Here is a 16816-nt window from a genome sequence, read left to right as displayed (position 1 = left end):
GAGGAATGGATATTTCAGCTAGTTTTATAATAAAATGCATTGTCTTTGTCCTTATATTATTCGTTTTTCGAGTTGATTAAGAGAAGTGTATTACTTATTTATCATCGTTGTCATTGTTTTCTTCGTCTTTTTTCCATCAACATGGGAAAGTCTGTATGGCTAATTACATATCAGGGAAAACTTGCAAACATGATCAGAAAAACCGGGAAATGCCAGGGAATTCTTTCCGTAACTTTCTTCTCTACCCTATACGTAGAAACACCTGCACGAAAACTTTGTTGTTTACTATTAGTATATTTCTACCTAGCCAGTCACCGACGGCAGACATGGTGGAGTCTACTGTATTAAGTAGTTCATCGTAAGTTTTCCCCCTTAGTATTAAATTTCGTATCGTCAGCATACAGAATAATTTCGACGAAGTCTAACATCGTGGCAAGCTATGTATATACTTGAAGAATATACTAAGAATAAAAGAGGACCTGCGATAGAACCTTGAGGAATTCCAAATTTCAACTTTTAGGTACCTGAATAACCCATTCTTACTCTTTGTGTGTTGTGATTGTGACAATTAATTTCAACAGTTTGGGTCTGGTTAGAGATTTAAACCATCCATAGGCATTTTCCCTAATTCTATAATCTTGTAACTTTTTGAGTATGACTCCATGATCAATCATATCAAATGATGCGATCAAGGTCAAGGAATATGTCGATTGCATACTCGTTATTGTTCAATGAGTTTAGAACGAAATAGAGAAACGAGCAAAGAATAGTTTCAGTAGACTTAGGCCTATTTGATCTAAAGCCATTTTGAGCAGTAGAAATGAAGTTAAAATTATTAAGGTAGTTAACTAGTCTTCTATACATACATTTTTCAAAAAGTTTTGAGAAGGTAGATAGACACGATATTGGTTTGTAGTTCGACGTATGCTCTTCCTTACTGCTTTTATGTGAAAGTTTAACAACTGCTAACTTTAAAGCCTCAGGAAAAACGCCAGTATTAAATGAGTTATTTACTATAAAGAGTACAATTTCTGCAATCTCAAAAGAGCATTGCTTTAAAAATTTTATCGAGAACTCCATCATGTCCTGAAGAACTCTTTTATTTTTAGTTTAGTGTTCTTGATTTCCTGACTAGTTACTGGATATAAGAACAAGAATTGTCGAAAGTATTAACATCTGGCCTGTATATATATTGTTTGCTAGATACTTTTGTGTTCACGCTATTAGTGACAAGCTTTTCTACTTCATTCGTGTAGTCGTTAAAAAGCAGTAGCAATTTCAGTTAAAAGCATTAACATTAAATTTTGATATAATACACTAGTTATCGTAAAAGAAGATATTCATCTCCAGATTATTTCCAAATTATTTGGCATGTACCTCTCATTGCATTGGAAGCTCTCCCAATATAAATATAATTTCCTAGCACTTTTACCTCTTTTATGATCCTATATAAAACTGTTCTGTACATCTTATAATATCAAACACAGGAGTGCGGCAATGTCGAGATAGCTTATGTAAATAACGCATCTATTCGGGATAAATTGGTATTCCAGATGTTCCCATTTAGAACTGACACTTGGCGACCTACTTATCTTCAAAGTAGTAATAAGTACAAGTAAATGTATCACATTCACAAGCAGACATTCTTATACAACACATACAACTACAAATACACATATAATGTAACCTAATCTGAATAAAATTGGAAGAGTATAAAAGCAAGTTAGAAGAAGAAGAATATAAAAGCAAGTGAGAAGAAAGAAAAGTATAAATCACCTATCTTGTCATCAGATTTCCATTCGCTGAGTTATGAACAGCTTGCTCAACGATTTTTAAATAGATGGATTGAATTTTAATGTCGTATGTAAGGTGGAATGTGATTCAATGCTCGCATAGTGGATGCGAAGACAGATATAAAGTAATGGGTCGATGAATTGAGGTGAGAAAAAAAGAAGTTTATTTACACCTGATCTTGTATTGTGGTCTTGGCGAGGGAGCTTGTTGAAAGCATAAAAGTCTTGAAGGGAAACAAAAGTCTGTGCAGACACCATCTTCGGAAAGCTTTCAAACTTTCTGTTGTATGGAGTTAAATTATTCGATTGTTTCTGTAAACAAATCGAATACTGGCACTTTGGATAGGTTGCAAATGGTACCCAAATTCATTTAAGTTTGAGAGCGCTATATTTCAATATTCGAGATGAGAAAAAAATTACAGATTTAAGCTTTGTTTCTGTATTTTTTTTTCTAAAATACCAGGTTGTCTAAAAAGTATTGTGCCTTGGCGATGGCGTTCCAAATCGCAGAGTATATGAGTTGCATCGGGTCAAGGCACATGTTATTTGAGAGCTAACATCTAAAGTTAGTAGATCTGCAGAAGATGGAATGCCTATAACCAGACGTAAGGTATTGCAACGTGGAAATTAGTTATTTTTCCGCAAAAGTGCTCTACATTTTACAATTTTATTTCGATAAAGACGCAAATGCTGTGCAACCCTGTGAAGTAATTTGCGATTTTATGAGCAAAATACTTATCAAAAGCAACAGCTAAAAGATAGTTCAGTTGCTTTCGTTCTGGAAATGTTGATGCCCAAGTTACTCCTCGCAGTGGCGACGAATCACTGAAAAAGTGGATGAGATTCTGACAAAAGTCGCCTTGTAAACAGTCATGACACATTGCCAATGACCTAAACATCCATCTTCAAACAGTGTTAAATCATTTGGGAAAAGCTGGCTGCAAATAGAAGACTGACGTTTAGGTGACATGTGATCTGACTTAATAGCATTTACTCGATCGAATTTCTATCTGTGAATATTTACTGAAGCGTAACGAACTCGATCCATTTCTGAAGGAGTTATCACGAGTGATGACAAGCAGATAACCTACGACAACAATGTACGAAAAAATCGTGGTCGAAGCGAGAAGAAGCTCCAAAGTCTGTAGAAAAGCCAACACTAATGCCAGGAAGATTATGCTCTGCGTTTGGTAGGATTGGAAGGACTTCGTGCATCATAAGCTGCTGCCACATGAACTCGGGTCTGTATTGTCGACAATTAGCGCGGGTATACCTAGAAAAGAAAAACGGCGGGAACTGGTCAACAGAAAATGTGTCCTATACCACACTGACAACGCCAGACCGCATACATATTCAACGACCAATCAGAAATTGAGAGAACTTGGCTGGAAAGTTTTAATCATCCGCCGTATAGCCCAGACCTAACCGCCCGACTATTATTTGTTTCTTTATCTGTAGAGCTCCCTGAATGGTATTAAATAGTTTCAAAAGAGGTCTGTAAAAACCACGTGAAACATATTAGTTTAATACCAGAAACCACAGACGTTCTATAACGACGGGAATACGATGTTGCTGAAAAAATGGCAGAAGATCGTCGATCAAAATTATGCATATTTGGTTTTATAATGTGTTTCAAACCACATTAAATGTATTCTCCGAAGTCTCAGTACTTTTTAGACAACCTGATATTATCCCAAAATTTATGAAAGTGGAATAATTGCTCCATTAATTAGTACTGTTGATAAATTCAAACGGTGCCTTTATGTTAGTCGTTTTGGAGGAGACACAAATGCACTTAGATTTATGTATATTTGTGGCTAACCCATTTTCATATGACCACAAAAGATAGATGTAAATCATCATTCATTTATCAAACTGTCCAAGTTTTCAGGTTGACCTGAAATCTAGATTTGAAAATTATCTGTGTGTAGGTGATATTTACACTATTATAAAACAGGAAGCAGGTCATTAATATGCAGACAGAAAAGAAGAGAGACAATGACACTTCCTGGGGCACACCATGGATGAGATTGCGCAGTGAAGAGGAAGTCATAAATTGCTGCTGTTCATATAAATATTCTCCACCCATTTCACAGCGCCAGCGAAGAAGTTAAATTTCGTGGTCAGTTTATGGAAGAGCGTTTTGTGTGTTATTGAAGAGCTTTGGAGAAATCTAAATGAGCAAGAATAGTTACCAGCTTTCTATCCATTGCTAGTTTCAAGTTGTCAGTAATATGAGTAAGAGCTGTGGTGGCAATATTGTGGTATTTTAGGAAACCTGGTTTTGAGGATCAAAATATTTGTATTTCACCATATGGATCACTAATAATATATTTCAAGGCTTTTGAAAGAGAAAAAAATACTAATAGAGCGAAAATCATTCCGCTATTTCCAAGCAGATGGAAAAGTGCCATTCATAAGGAAAAGAGTGTACTAATAAGATTAAATACAAACAGTGATTTATTTTTGAAAATTTAAATACTAATCTGGTCAGCACCGAAAGAAGATCATGATACTTTGCTTTTAATGAGTGAGGCATCCTTATCTAGCAGTGAAAACGTCGATATGTTAAAGAAATGCACTTTTTCATCTATAGACGAAAAGACGTTCATTAACTGCCGAGAAATTCTCACCTTATTAGAGAAGGGGGGTAGCTTCATTCAATTTAAGTTTCTATTAGAGCTTTTACTGTCTCTTCAATGTTTGTATAAAGTAATTTTCGAACACTAGATATAGTAAGGTATTACAGGGATAGGTAATTGTCCATAGTGAACCGTTTTTTGCCTATTGTTAGTAAGATGAGATCTAGTAGTGATAGTGGTGTAGAAGAGGAAAAGTAGGGTTCAGTGCGCATATCGAAAGGCTGAAGCCAGGTATAATGTTACAAATATTTCATTTTAACTGTTCGATGTTAGCATGTTAAAATTGTATTCGTGTGGCAACATGGACAGAATTTTTGTATCACCTCGTACCAACTCAACCAGCACCCTTTTGCGTTCTGTAATTTCTTATAAAATGAAAATCCGGTAGCTCATGCTTTGAACATATATCCAATATTAAGATGAGGTACAAATTGTTTTGAGGGAGAATAATAGTTCGAAATTAATCGAAAGAACTTAAAAGGGATTTTGTGTTTAAGTGTAAACATTCAGAGTCGTCCCAGCCGCTGGTTTTCCTAGTTCAGTTTGCAATAAGAGTGCTCGGGAGCGAGGAGGGAGAAAATGGAAAGTGGTCATCAGTTTCATTATGGAAGGGGTAAGTACAACCGAGTTAAGTGAAAGTAGAAGTCGATGTTGCTATCTTTGACAGTTTTCCATTTAAGTAAAATGCAATCTGAGTACTATTAATAGTTAAATAGAGAAAACAAATATTGCATATGAAAATCTAGAAGCATATAAAAGAAAATTGCTAACAAGTAAGTAAGCACAAAAATGTTGATATAAATTGATAGTGTTCAAATAGTTTTTACAGGAGCTCCATGCCCACATTTCAGATTTCCGCATGTCACAAACAGAGCAATGTCAAACAGTGAACACAGACATGAATGACACATAAATAATAGAAAAATCACATATACATAAAACATGCATATGAATAAGAAAATCATACACAAGAAGATCACTCACACTAACACTATATGTAAAATAATATATTTACTTTCAATAGATACTTTCTGCACTCACAAAAGCATCGTTCAAGTTGTCTATCCCCTTTCACTAATAAGGTTAAGCAGCTGACCTTTAAAAGTGACATAGGCCTAATCTTGGTTCTCCAATACAATAACAATTTATCCATCGAATGTCCACATGTCCTTGTATTGCGAGTACCGAAAGCTTGCGTGTAAATCCCTATGAGGGCTTAGGCGTTTATGACAGTCTGGGATTCGATCCTCTATGTCCTGAACGTCTCCTTTAGACTTTAATAGTGATTCGGAGATTTTACCAAAGCCGATCATATAACCACTGGACAGTACGATATAGAGTTCAGGTCAGAACATTCTGGGAAATTGACATAAAGACTGATTCTAATCGTATTCCTAATGCCGATACAATTTAATAATGCAAAAAGGCATTAATTATTTATGCAGGAGAGAAAAAGTAGATTAAATTCTCTTAAACTATAAAACATAAATTTAAATCATGGTAATTATTTTCGTAAAGGATATGCAAACTTTTAAGCTTTTGTTTTAATTAACAACACTGAAACGACACAAACACATATTAAATCACACTTTGGCACTTTGATTTAAATAATTGAATATGATAATGCAATTTTACACTCGGCCTAATTATTTTCACTACGATCGCGGAAGACGCGAGTTACCGATTGAACTTCACTGTCACTTTACGATTGCTTCACTTTTGTCAGTTCCTTGGATAATTTGGGAGAGGAAGGGAAGGTTTCCTGGCAAGTCCATGAAGCGTGGCAGTTGCTTGTAGAAATCCTCGTGTACGACATTCCATTTGATATGATGTCAAATTTCTTCCTTTTGGGCTGGATCAACATTTTCATTATCATAGCATATTAGTTACTAATGTAGTGTAACGCACTGTATACGTAGTATTTGTTACTATGTTCATTGCACAAACGACAATAATTAATTTCACTCGAAGCGTAGCAAAGTGTGCGTACTGTTGATCATGTTCAGGTTTCAGACTGAAAACTATAGGTTACTGAGATTTAAACGTAAATTGGCTTGTTGTTCGTTTGCCCGTCCATAGCTAAACTGGCTGGCTTTTCTCCACATCTTCCCGTGCTTCTACCAAGCAGAGGGGCTCGCAATGCAACCTGTTGATGTCAGAGCTAAAAATAACTATGACAAGCTATAGGCAGGAATTTTTGGAGACGAAGTTTTCTTTCTATGCTAGATTCTAGCACCTTATTTGGAGAAGCGAGAGGGTCCACCAAGACTTCCATCGCAGACGCAACGCACACACACATATATATATGCATATTCGTCTGTTTGCTGAGAGAAAAATTCTTAGGAGTGCTTTTATACGAGGTCCACTTAAAAGTTAAAATTTTCTTAAATAACATTCGATGAGTTGGACTATATGGTTAGAATTCTGTTTTTAAAATAATTACTGAAACTTCCGCTTTTCCCCTGTGACATGCATTTTTATCTGAATGACATTACCAGCTCGAGGCAGGAGCTATGTTCAAGAATTCATTTCTGCCGTTGTTCCCTTATGATGTAACAGACAACCTCGATTTAATTTCTATAGCATAGATAGATATAGGTTAAATTGAAATTTTGCATTAAAATTTGCAGCAAGACTTAAGAGGACGAAATTGGATTCATTGCATCCCAGATCTATTACTGTACAATGCGGGTACCCCTAACTAACTGATACTTTATTTTCTTTACTTATAGTAACGTCCAGTTCTATTAATTTTACGTTATCAATATTTGCTATGTTTATAATGTAGTTTCAGTTTCAGTCAATAATTCTAGAGTCAGCCAGCACTAGAATCGAAATTGTCTCATGTTTGAGGGAAGACTTCCTTCAATGGATAATTGTAGAACTATATGTCACCTATATCATATTTTGAGCGATAACATCAGTAACATTATTAACCTGATTGCCAAGGTGTCTGTTGAAAGTACCTACTCGAAATTTACTCGAAGCGGTTGGAAAATCTTCGCCAGATTGTCTGTACTATGAATCGAGCTGTAAATGGTTTAACAAACTTACATCATCTCTTACAATCAATTTAAATGATTTGTTCTCCTTGAAAACGCAATATACTACAGAAGTTTTAGGTAGCTACTAGCTTACGAGCTTCTCGTTGAAAATAACTCTGCTTTTCTTTTCCAGGTTCAGATTTCCTAGTAGAAATTGAAGATGAAACGTTGAATGTTTATGGCCAAAGCTCAGTTCGCTTTCTTGATCGTGCATGGAATCCATCGAAAGCAGCTGAGGTGACTACTGTGAAGTTCAACTACATAACGTTCAACTCCATTATGCCTTCGTTTGGAAAACTTAAGCAGAAGTTCCCTAACTCAGAAGATTTTGTGTTCCGTGGTAACAATATATATTGTTTAGGACAGCTTAATGCCCTTGCTGAAGTTCAAGGATTGACGTCTCTCGAAATTAATTCCGATGGCAACCCAATTACTCAAAAGAACTGGGAATCATATGCGATCTATCGGCTCTCGCATTGGGGTTTGAGAAGAATCAATGGCAAAGAGGTACCGTTACCTAATACACATTACAAAGCGTTCAATTTGTCAAAGATCTTAGTAACTAAGTAGGGATTTGTTGGTATTATGTTCTGATTTTGTTCTGAGAGTAATAAGTCATTTTATATGAAATTCACATAATCAATAGCTGTTTTTAGTATAAGGATACGTGTTCTGTTATATTATTCTTGTGCCATCTCGACATAATTACTAGCTACTTTATAATGCATAGTGTACTCTACATTTGACTCATAGTGACTCAAAATATTTTTCGCTCGGTAGAGTTATACTTCTTATTTTCTTTTTATATATAATGTCTTGCTGTCAGTGCTGCCAGTGCTTGTCACTTCTGAAACCTATATAGTATGCACGGAAGTTAATCAATCTTGACTATATCATCATTTGTCTAGTGTGGAAACCACAATCTGGATGGCACAGTGAGTTCCAAACTAACGATATCTTGATTTCGAGGGCAGTATGCCATCAACTACTCCACTAGTGTTGAGTATCACATTTAAAATATTGACTTCATGCAGTTTATTGAGAGATTACTGTAAATTCATGCAATGTAGATCCACATAAATTACTTCTTTGCTCAATAGAAGATAAAGATATAAAACAGAACTTAATATGCTATTTATATAGATGAAAATCTTTGCTTGTTGTGTATATAAAAAAATACACTACTCATAAGTATGTAACACATCCATTTTTAGTTACCTACAATACACTATCAAAAGATAATAGATGAGACAGGCATATGAAATATATGCACAAGAACAGAAACTACTTTGAAAATAGTATACCAGAGTATTTCAATAAGAGGAAAAACAGGAAAGATAGTTAATTTTTAAATATATTAATAGTATAAAATCAGTCTGTTGTATATGTTAAAGTGCTTCCCTGATGCTGCTTTCAAGTCAACAATATACGAAAATTTTGCGCCATTCTTTTTGCAAGGAAATATTTGTAAATAAAATGGAAATAGTTTTAACGTCCAGTAATCATTTTCTATAGGCTAAAAGGCTCTTAAAATTCATATGAATGGCGACTTTGTGGAACGATAAAGTAAAACAAAATTCACTTGCGTCATATTTATCCATGACCGAGTTAATTGTCCTGGTTACCACTCGAGCCTGTGTCAGTTAGAAAGTATTCCTGTCATTCTCATATACACTGGTGTGCAAAACTTAAAGACGAGTGAGATGAAGTAGCATAAAATATTGCGTAGTCGATGCAAATAAATAAAAGCTCGGCAGGATGTTGCCAGACGTTTCCCATATGTCCACAGGGAACAAGACATTGCATAGTGTGATAGTACCGCTGAATGCGACTGCTTCCCCCAACATGAAATTGAATGAGAGAGACGAGACAACGTGCGTCATTCAGAGAGTTGTTAAGGTTCATTGTGGTGTATTAAAACAACGTAGCCCGAAGACAACATTTGGGTGACTTCATACGAGAAAGAACCATTGGGAACTGGAAGACGGATGAAGTGTGACGAGTGTGGCTCAGGAATTCGATATTGTCCACAGCACTGTTTCATGTGCATGAGGAGCATTCCGAACCACAGGCAGTATTGTGCAAAGGAGAAGTGGTGGTCGACTACAGTCAACTACAGCAGAGGACGAGCGCTACATTGTGAAACAGTGTGAAAGGATCGAGGTCAAAAAGCGGGTGCAATTGCAAACATATCTAGAAAGACTGGAAGTCACCCAATCTCACGTTCCACAATGACACATAAACTGTGTGGGAGTGGTCTCTTTGTCCGATAGCAATTACGTTATATTCCACTGACACCTGCACATTGGCAGTATCGTTTTCAGTGGTGCCAAGAATATCAGAGCTGGAACAAGGGAGGAGTATGGTCGCGTTCTCTTCTCCGATGGAGCAAATTCGGTCTAAGTAGTAACTCTGAACATATTTGGCGAGAAGTGAGAACACGCAGTGATCCCACAAACGTTGTCAAACATGATCATTTTGGTTGTCCATTGTTTTTCTTTCTGGTTAGCCATAATGTTGCATGGGCATACCGACCTTATAATTTTTGAATGCAATACACTCGCCGGTCAACGTTATTATGACACTTTATTCTTCTACGATCATTCTTTCAGAGGTGTAGTCGGCCTCAACTACTTCTTTATGGATGATAATGCGCGATCGCATCGAACAGCGCAGGTGGCGGAGCTCTAAGAACGAGAGAGCATTCAGCAAACAAAGTGGCCTGCCTGTTTCCCCAGCTTAAATTCCATCGAGTACGTTTGAGATGCTATGGGGTATCGTATCCTGTAGCACGTCCAGATGACCAGGACCATCCAACAGTTGTCAACAGCGCTGGTGGTATAATGAAACTTCATACCACAACGACTCATTACAACTTTGTGAGCAGCATGGGAGCATGTTGCAGAGTGTGCATCGCTGTTGGTAATGATCACACACCATTTTAAGGACCATTTCATTCCTGTAATGTCAGGGGCATCATGAGTCACAATCCTTTCAGTGTAAGTTATTGCCTCGGTACAAATGTGGCATTTTTGTTCCTCTAATTACGTATCATACTGCAGCACTACTTTCTATATATGATTCAAGTTTCACCGATTTGTGCAACTTGGGAGTGACATAGCATGCGAAACTTACTTTTGTCCTTAAATTCTGCACATCAGTGTATATAAAATGTCTTGTTTCTAAAGTTCCATATTCTAATTCGTAGGTTAAAATATGAAGATTTGCTTAGAAATAAGATTTTTAAAAAGTTATAACATTTGTATAAATTCTTTCCTCAGATTAAAATACGAAGGTTTTGAGATTTACGTCTTTGTTAAAATTACTTTTTTTATTATTATTTTCAACAGATTACAGACGATGACATAGCAGCTGCATCAGAGGAATACCAAAGTTTGAGCGATATTGTCCTCTGGTCACTTCCAGAGGGCCTTCTGACTCCATTGCTTGGCCGTCTACAGCTGGGAAATAGAGGATCAACCAACAAAAGTGCCAAAGAGTGGCTATGGGAAGCAGATCCTGCATTGCGAGGTGTCGTAGCGAAAGAAGCGTTACAGTGGAATCCTAGAACGGTACAACGTTTGTCTTTCTTTTCAGCCTTTTCGTAAGATTAGCTGGACATATAAAATATAATCATCACTAATTCTTAAATGTTATTGATGTAAAATTTATCTAATTACATAAACTTATGACTACTTCGGAAGTTGTAAAAATTTTCAGTAAATATAATTGATTATAAAATGTAACCACGGGGGAAAGTGGGCCCTTCTTCCCTCAAACGTCTTCTTGGTCCTTCCAAAGTGTTTAAACGTGTTTCTACGACAAATAAAGAATGTTTATGATACAGCAAGTAGAAGTGTCCATTCTTCGAACGGGAACATTAAGGTTTAATGCATATAAAACCGGATATTTAATAATAATAATAATAAAAAACAACTTGTTCGCCCTTTGGAAGTGGAATTTTCGGAAACGCTACAACATATATTCACTCATTTTCTCACACCTCCAATCTAAGCAAATTCTCAAAATGAGTATCTTCAGAATAAAGAATCTAAAACTTTAGTAATTTTTGAAAAGGCAGAAACACGTTTTCGATTAATTTCAGTTAGAAGTTTATATACTGAATCTCTAACCTAAATGAATTCTTAATTGAGTTTTTCTGTGTAAAGAACTGGAAATTTGAACATTATAGAAAATGCTGCCTTTTCTCCGTTTCAACTAAGTGATGCGTAGCAGTGTATCAGTTCGCAGGCGTCATTATTTCTGGCTTTTTAAATTGGAGATCGCTACTTCTTATTTCAGGTAGTTTCGCCAGTTGCCTCATAATGCTGTATCAATACCGAAAAATTTGAATGCTCCCACCGAGAATAGAGCCACGAACAATATACACCGAGGTCGCACACGCCAACTATTCGGTTAAATAGGAACTAAATAACGATAATAATGATTTAATTACATATTTAAAGTGCTAAGAATATCGTTACCCAAATATAGCACTGTACGGTGATAATTACATACATATAGTTAATAAATTTGTAGCTAATTCCGGTATGAAGTATAAAATTAGGTGTTGAATACTGTACATAAGTACAATATTGTAGTATAGGGTATCCCAACAAGAACATCGGATTTAATGTGCCTGAAAAGCTTATTTGTTTTGACCAGGCTTAGAAGCCAAAATAATATAATAATCCGTTGTCGTATACCTCCAATCACTCCGCAGTGAGCCTGACTTCATAGTACAGTCCATAGTTCTGTTGGAAAATGACACTGTGGTTGGGCGAGACCTCGTGGAAGTACGGATGCAGATTGTCACTTGACAGGTCCGTGTAATGTTCACAATTCAATAATTCTGTCATGACCAACAATTCTAAAAACACGCCAGCAAAACACTTCCCACTTCATGATACTTCACTGCCGGCTTGTTGGAAATCCAGCGACCAAAGAAATGATGTGCCTTCATGTTCATGTTGTTTACGAAAAGGACCCTTCATTCTCGCTGCTAAAGCATAAAATAATGCTTTTCACTTAAAATAATGGAATTCCATGTATTCACGGTCCATGGACATCTGTTTTCAGTAAATGGAGGGTGTTGTCGGTGATTATGTGAAGCTAACGAAGGATCCCGTGGTAGTTTATAGGTGTAGATTCCATTCGACATACGGCACATCGCATCGTCATAGAGGACAATTGTCGTACTTTCTCGCTATTGTACTGATGGGTAAAGTGTTTCGCTGTGATTCATCGTTATCGACGTATCAATTGTGATACCCATCGTTCGTCTCTCGGATCAACCATACATGTGTGGCCTGTGTGTGCTCGTCTGTCGATCTGGTTATTCTGCACCCAACCCTTCTTACATCCTTGAAGCTGTAGGATAAAAGTAGGCAATAAATGTAGTTGTTTCCGGGATATTGGCACTGCACATTCGGATGCTAGTTACATGAGGCTGTATCACTACGTTCACTTGCAACGAAGAACTGTTGTAATTGTTGCACAGAAGAGAAAGGACATCACGTTTTTGCGAGCCGATTGTGACGTGAATGCTCCGTGGTATCGCATCCTTGATATCTTGTGACAGGTTTTCTAATGCAAATGGTGTTTAGTGTGTATCATTTTTTTAATCATCTGTTTTCAGTACTTTTTGTCACTTAAATATTATATTTTATTGTCTTTTTTCTGGCAGGACGAAGCTTCATGGAGACATAAAGGCCGAGTACACTTTATGCGGATGCTAGACTTAGCCTGTCAGGCTGTACAAAAGCTTCATATTCTGGAAGAAGAATGGCCCAGTATATTACGTGAACTCATTAAGAACACTTTGGTGGATTACTCTCATCAGGAAACATACATGAAGAAACGCATGCAGGAGTTGAAGTTATAGTTGTAAATAGTGTACCAATGATGATGATAAGACGTTATGCGTACTTTTTGTTATTGCTAAAGAGAAACAGAACTATGTTAATGAATACTGAAGTTTTTATAACTGTTAATTGTTGTGCTACACAATTTACTAGAAAAATGTTAGTATTTCCATTTTTCTATGAATTTTTGAGGCGTCTTTTCCTGTCCGACTGTATATTATTTTGCTCATTGTTATGTATCATTTAATGATAATATGGTTGACGAAATCATTTATCTCGATTTTTTTCTATCTATATTAAAGTTGTTATGGTGAAAGAAGTACAATTAATAATTTTTATTCTGTTAATTCGGATTTGTTACATACATAATAATGATTTATCTCATTTTTGAATACCTCAAATCCCGTGTGTGTGTGTGTGTGTGTGTGTATGTGTGTGTGTATGGATTATTATTTTTTTTTTTAATCGTACATTCCATTCTGGCAAGTATGTGTTAAATCATTTTACTTCATGCAAAATGAATTAATAACTTGGATTTTAATACTTTGAATCAATTTTGAAAGTAAATTTATATCGGAAAGTTAATATCGTGTAGATGTTAATTTATGTGCTGTTTGTAATAGTAAATTTATCCTACAAAGTTATTTATAGATTTAAGGTAAAGAATAATCATATGCGTGGTTAATTTTTATTAATTTATGATATCATATAACCAGAAAAAAATTACTTGAAAAGTTATGAGAAAAATTGTTGATGCTTACCTGTTTACAGTTTTGTTAAGTTTTCGTTATCGGAGATAATCTCATTTTTTTTCTTCATATTTATTCAAACATGTGGATTTAATGTGTTTTATTTGTGCTGAAGTGATATTTTTTAAAGAAATACGTAAAATTTTAAATTATCCTTAAAGCTAAGTAAGAGATAGCTAAAAAAATATTGCGATTTTTTTACATGAATATTTCGTTTCGTTTTGTTTTCATGTTGTATGGGTAAGTTAAAATTTAAAAGTTTTTAAATATCTAGTGTTGTACGTTTTTTTGTAAAGATCCAATATAGAGTTTTGTTTTTCTGTGTTCGGGTGCTTAAAAATCTTGTATAATGATTGTAGAATTCTTATTTATAGACATTGTCTCTTTTTATTTTTTTTAAAAAAAAAGTTATTAATTTAATTTTTATAAGTAGTCTGTAGCATTTTGGATGACTATTTGCTGAAACTGTTGACAGAAGGTAACAAGGTATTGGGAACTCTAATCGAGACTTTAATATAAATATGGTGCATATCTAATTAAATCTTTTTTCTTTTTCTTTTTTCATTCTTCACAGTCACACTAGAATGTGAACAATTTATGAGAATATAACATTTAAATTATAACATATTTTCATGAAGTAGGTATGTAGATTTTGCCAGGGAATGTGTGTGTGTGTGTGTGTGTGTATATATGTCATCCTGAGTTGAATCTCAATATTTGGACGAGTGTATGCAAAAATTACTCACTTCTTAAATGACCGTTCTCAACATTGTTATACAAAATATCATTTTGTTTCAACTAGATATACTATGTAGAGAATCCCTAGTATTATCAGCTAGGCTGCCATATTTTTATACGTTTATTTATTTTTGTAATTCTTTGTAAATAGAATAGAAAATAAGCGTTTTTCTCTTAACAGCGCTCAAGCAAAAACACTCAGAATCATCAAATAAAAAAATAATCATAACATTAAATTAAGGACCATATACTTGAGGGACCAGGGTTACATATTAGTATAATAATTTGATACAAGAATAAATACAATTATATTATAATAAAGGAAAATTAACGCATTAAGGTAAAAATTACAATTTTATTATCGAGTTATAGTAAAATGAGAAGATTAATGTATTGCATTGATAATATGTTACCTTGTATATACATATGTTGGCAATTATGCGTTAAGGCACATGTACACTTGAGACTCTGTTTTGAAATGATCTGTGAGCTTTGTAAAATTAAATCGCAACGTTCATTGTGTTCAACGCGGTAGAGTATGTTGAAATGGATTAAATTTTGTAGATATTAAAACTCGAACGATCCGGTATGTTTCATATAATTCCAGAGAGTGAAGGAAGATTTTAATGTGTAGTATCATAAAAGTAAGATATGAATATCTATTAAAAATGTTAGAAATAAGTATTAGAAAAATAAAATTAATATTAATATGTACTCATATATGGTATTGGATAAAACTATGTCAGTTTCGTTGCATTGTATGCTTGATAAGATCTTTATCTCCTTTGACAAGCTAAGATATTATTAAAACCAAGATAGCGTGAAACTAAAATTAAATATGTTTCTTTCTCTCAACTGATGTACTGTGTTATTAGGAAATGTGTGCTAGAAAATACAGTCTATTATGATCTATTTTAGGAAATAAGACATAACGAATACTTGAGAATAAAATTCTCAATAAAACATGATCTATTAAAGGTTACTAACCAAAAGAACCTATTTCATGTCGTCTCTGTAAACTAAAAATCCTTTCGATTTCTGATATTCGTAGTGAAGATAAGTTTATCCAGAAGTCAGGTCTACTTGAAAAATTATTTGATCCTGAATTGTCTTTGAAAAGGGCAGATGTCGCAAAAATGTATTTTTATGGTTTAAATCATGTTGAGACATTCATATCAAGCTCAAATTGAAAAAGAAAAGGGGTCATAAAAGGAAAGCAAACAGTCGTCATATGATCTCTAATAGATTGATATGAATGCAGTATCTTTGTGCTTCGCATCTGTAGTAATTATTCAGTCATTATTTAGTTTTAGGCAAAATTCCCTTCACTCTTCATAATTTTTATGTCATAAATCCTTTTTCCATGTAATTCTAACGTAATCTAGCCCACTAATCATATTCACTGCTTTCCAGTATTAGCCAGCTTATATAAAAAAGTAAACACTTTGACAACTTTGTGTAAAGCTCGTTTCGAAACTCTTTTCCTTTTCTTTCTTTAAACCATTGTTACTTCTTCCTTAAGAAATTTCGTATATACATATTTGTAAATATATTTCATGCATTGTTACGTAACGTTACTGTTCAGTTAAACATAATTATCAATGCTTGAATGATATTGTGTTTTTGCTTATGGATTTAAAAAGCAGAGTACAAACTGAAAGCCAAAAAGTATTTGTAAGCACTTAAAAAAATGCGTACTTTTTACTAATACAACATAAAGAAATAGAAATTAAATATCTGTTGCTTATACAAAATAAGTGGAACTGTTTTCTTTTTCTTCCTTCATTTCTCCTGTGCCTGGATAGCGGAAAGATAGCGGAACCATGGAAAAGAAATCTTTGAATTTTACGTCCCACGTTTATGCCGGCTAGGTTAAAGGAGACGGTGACGATGAGAAATGAATAAAACGGTGGAATGAAGAAAGTGGGAGGAAACGGGAGAACCTCGAGGGAACCTACGCACACGATGTTTGTTCACCACAAAGTT

General features: G+C 34.8%; 1 protein-coding gene across 2 annotated transcripts in view; it reads left to right on the top strand.

Moving 5' to 3' along the window:
• The window catches only part of LOC145676118 (uncharacterized), a 70307-nt gene extending 53754 nt beyond the window's left edge, over positions 1–16553 (top strand). For both annotated transcript variants that reach the window (XM_081747025.1, XM_081747018.1), the window contains 3 exons: positions 7613–7986; positions 10830–11051; positions 13166–16553. In XM_081747025.1, coding sequence (XP_081603151.1) covers positions 7613–7986; positions 10830–11051; positions 13166–13363 — 794 coding nt within the window. In that variant the 3' untranslated portion in view covers positions 13364–16553. The remainder of the gene's footprint in view (positions 1–7612; positions 7987–10829; positions 11052–13165) is intronic.
• Positions 16554–16816: the final 263 nt, after the last annotated feature.

Source organism: Thermobia domestica, chromosome 2, assembly GCF_964235325.1.
Source record: "Thermobia domestica chromosome 2, izTheDome1.hap1.1, whole genome shotgun sequence".
Lineage (NCBI taxonomy): Eukaryota > Metazoa > Arthropoda > Insecta > Zygentoma > Lepismatidae > Thermobia > Thermobia domestica.
This window is presented reverse-complemented; position numbering and strand designations above follow the sequence as displayed.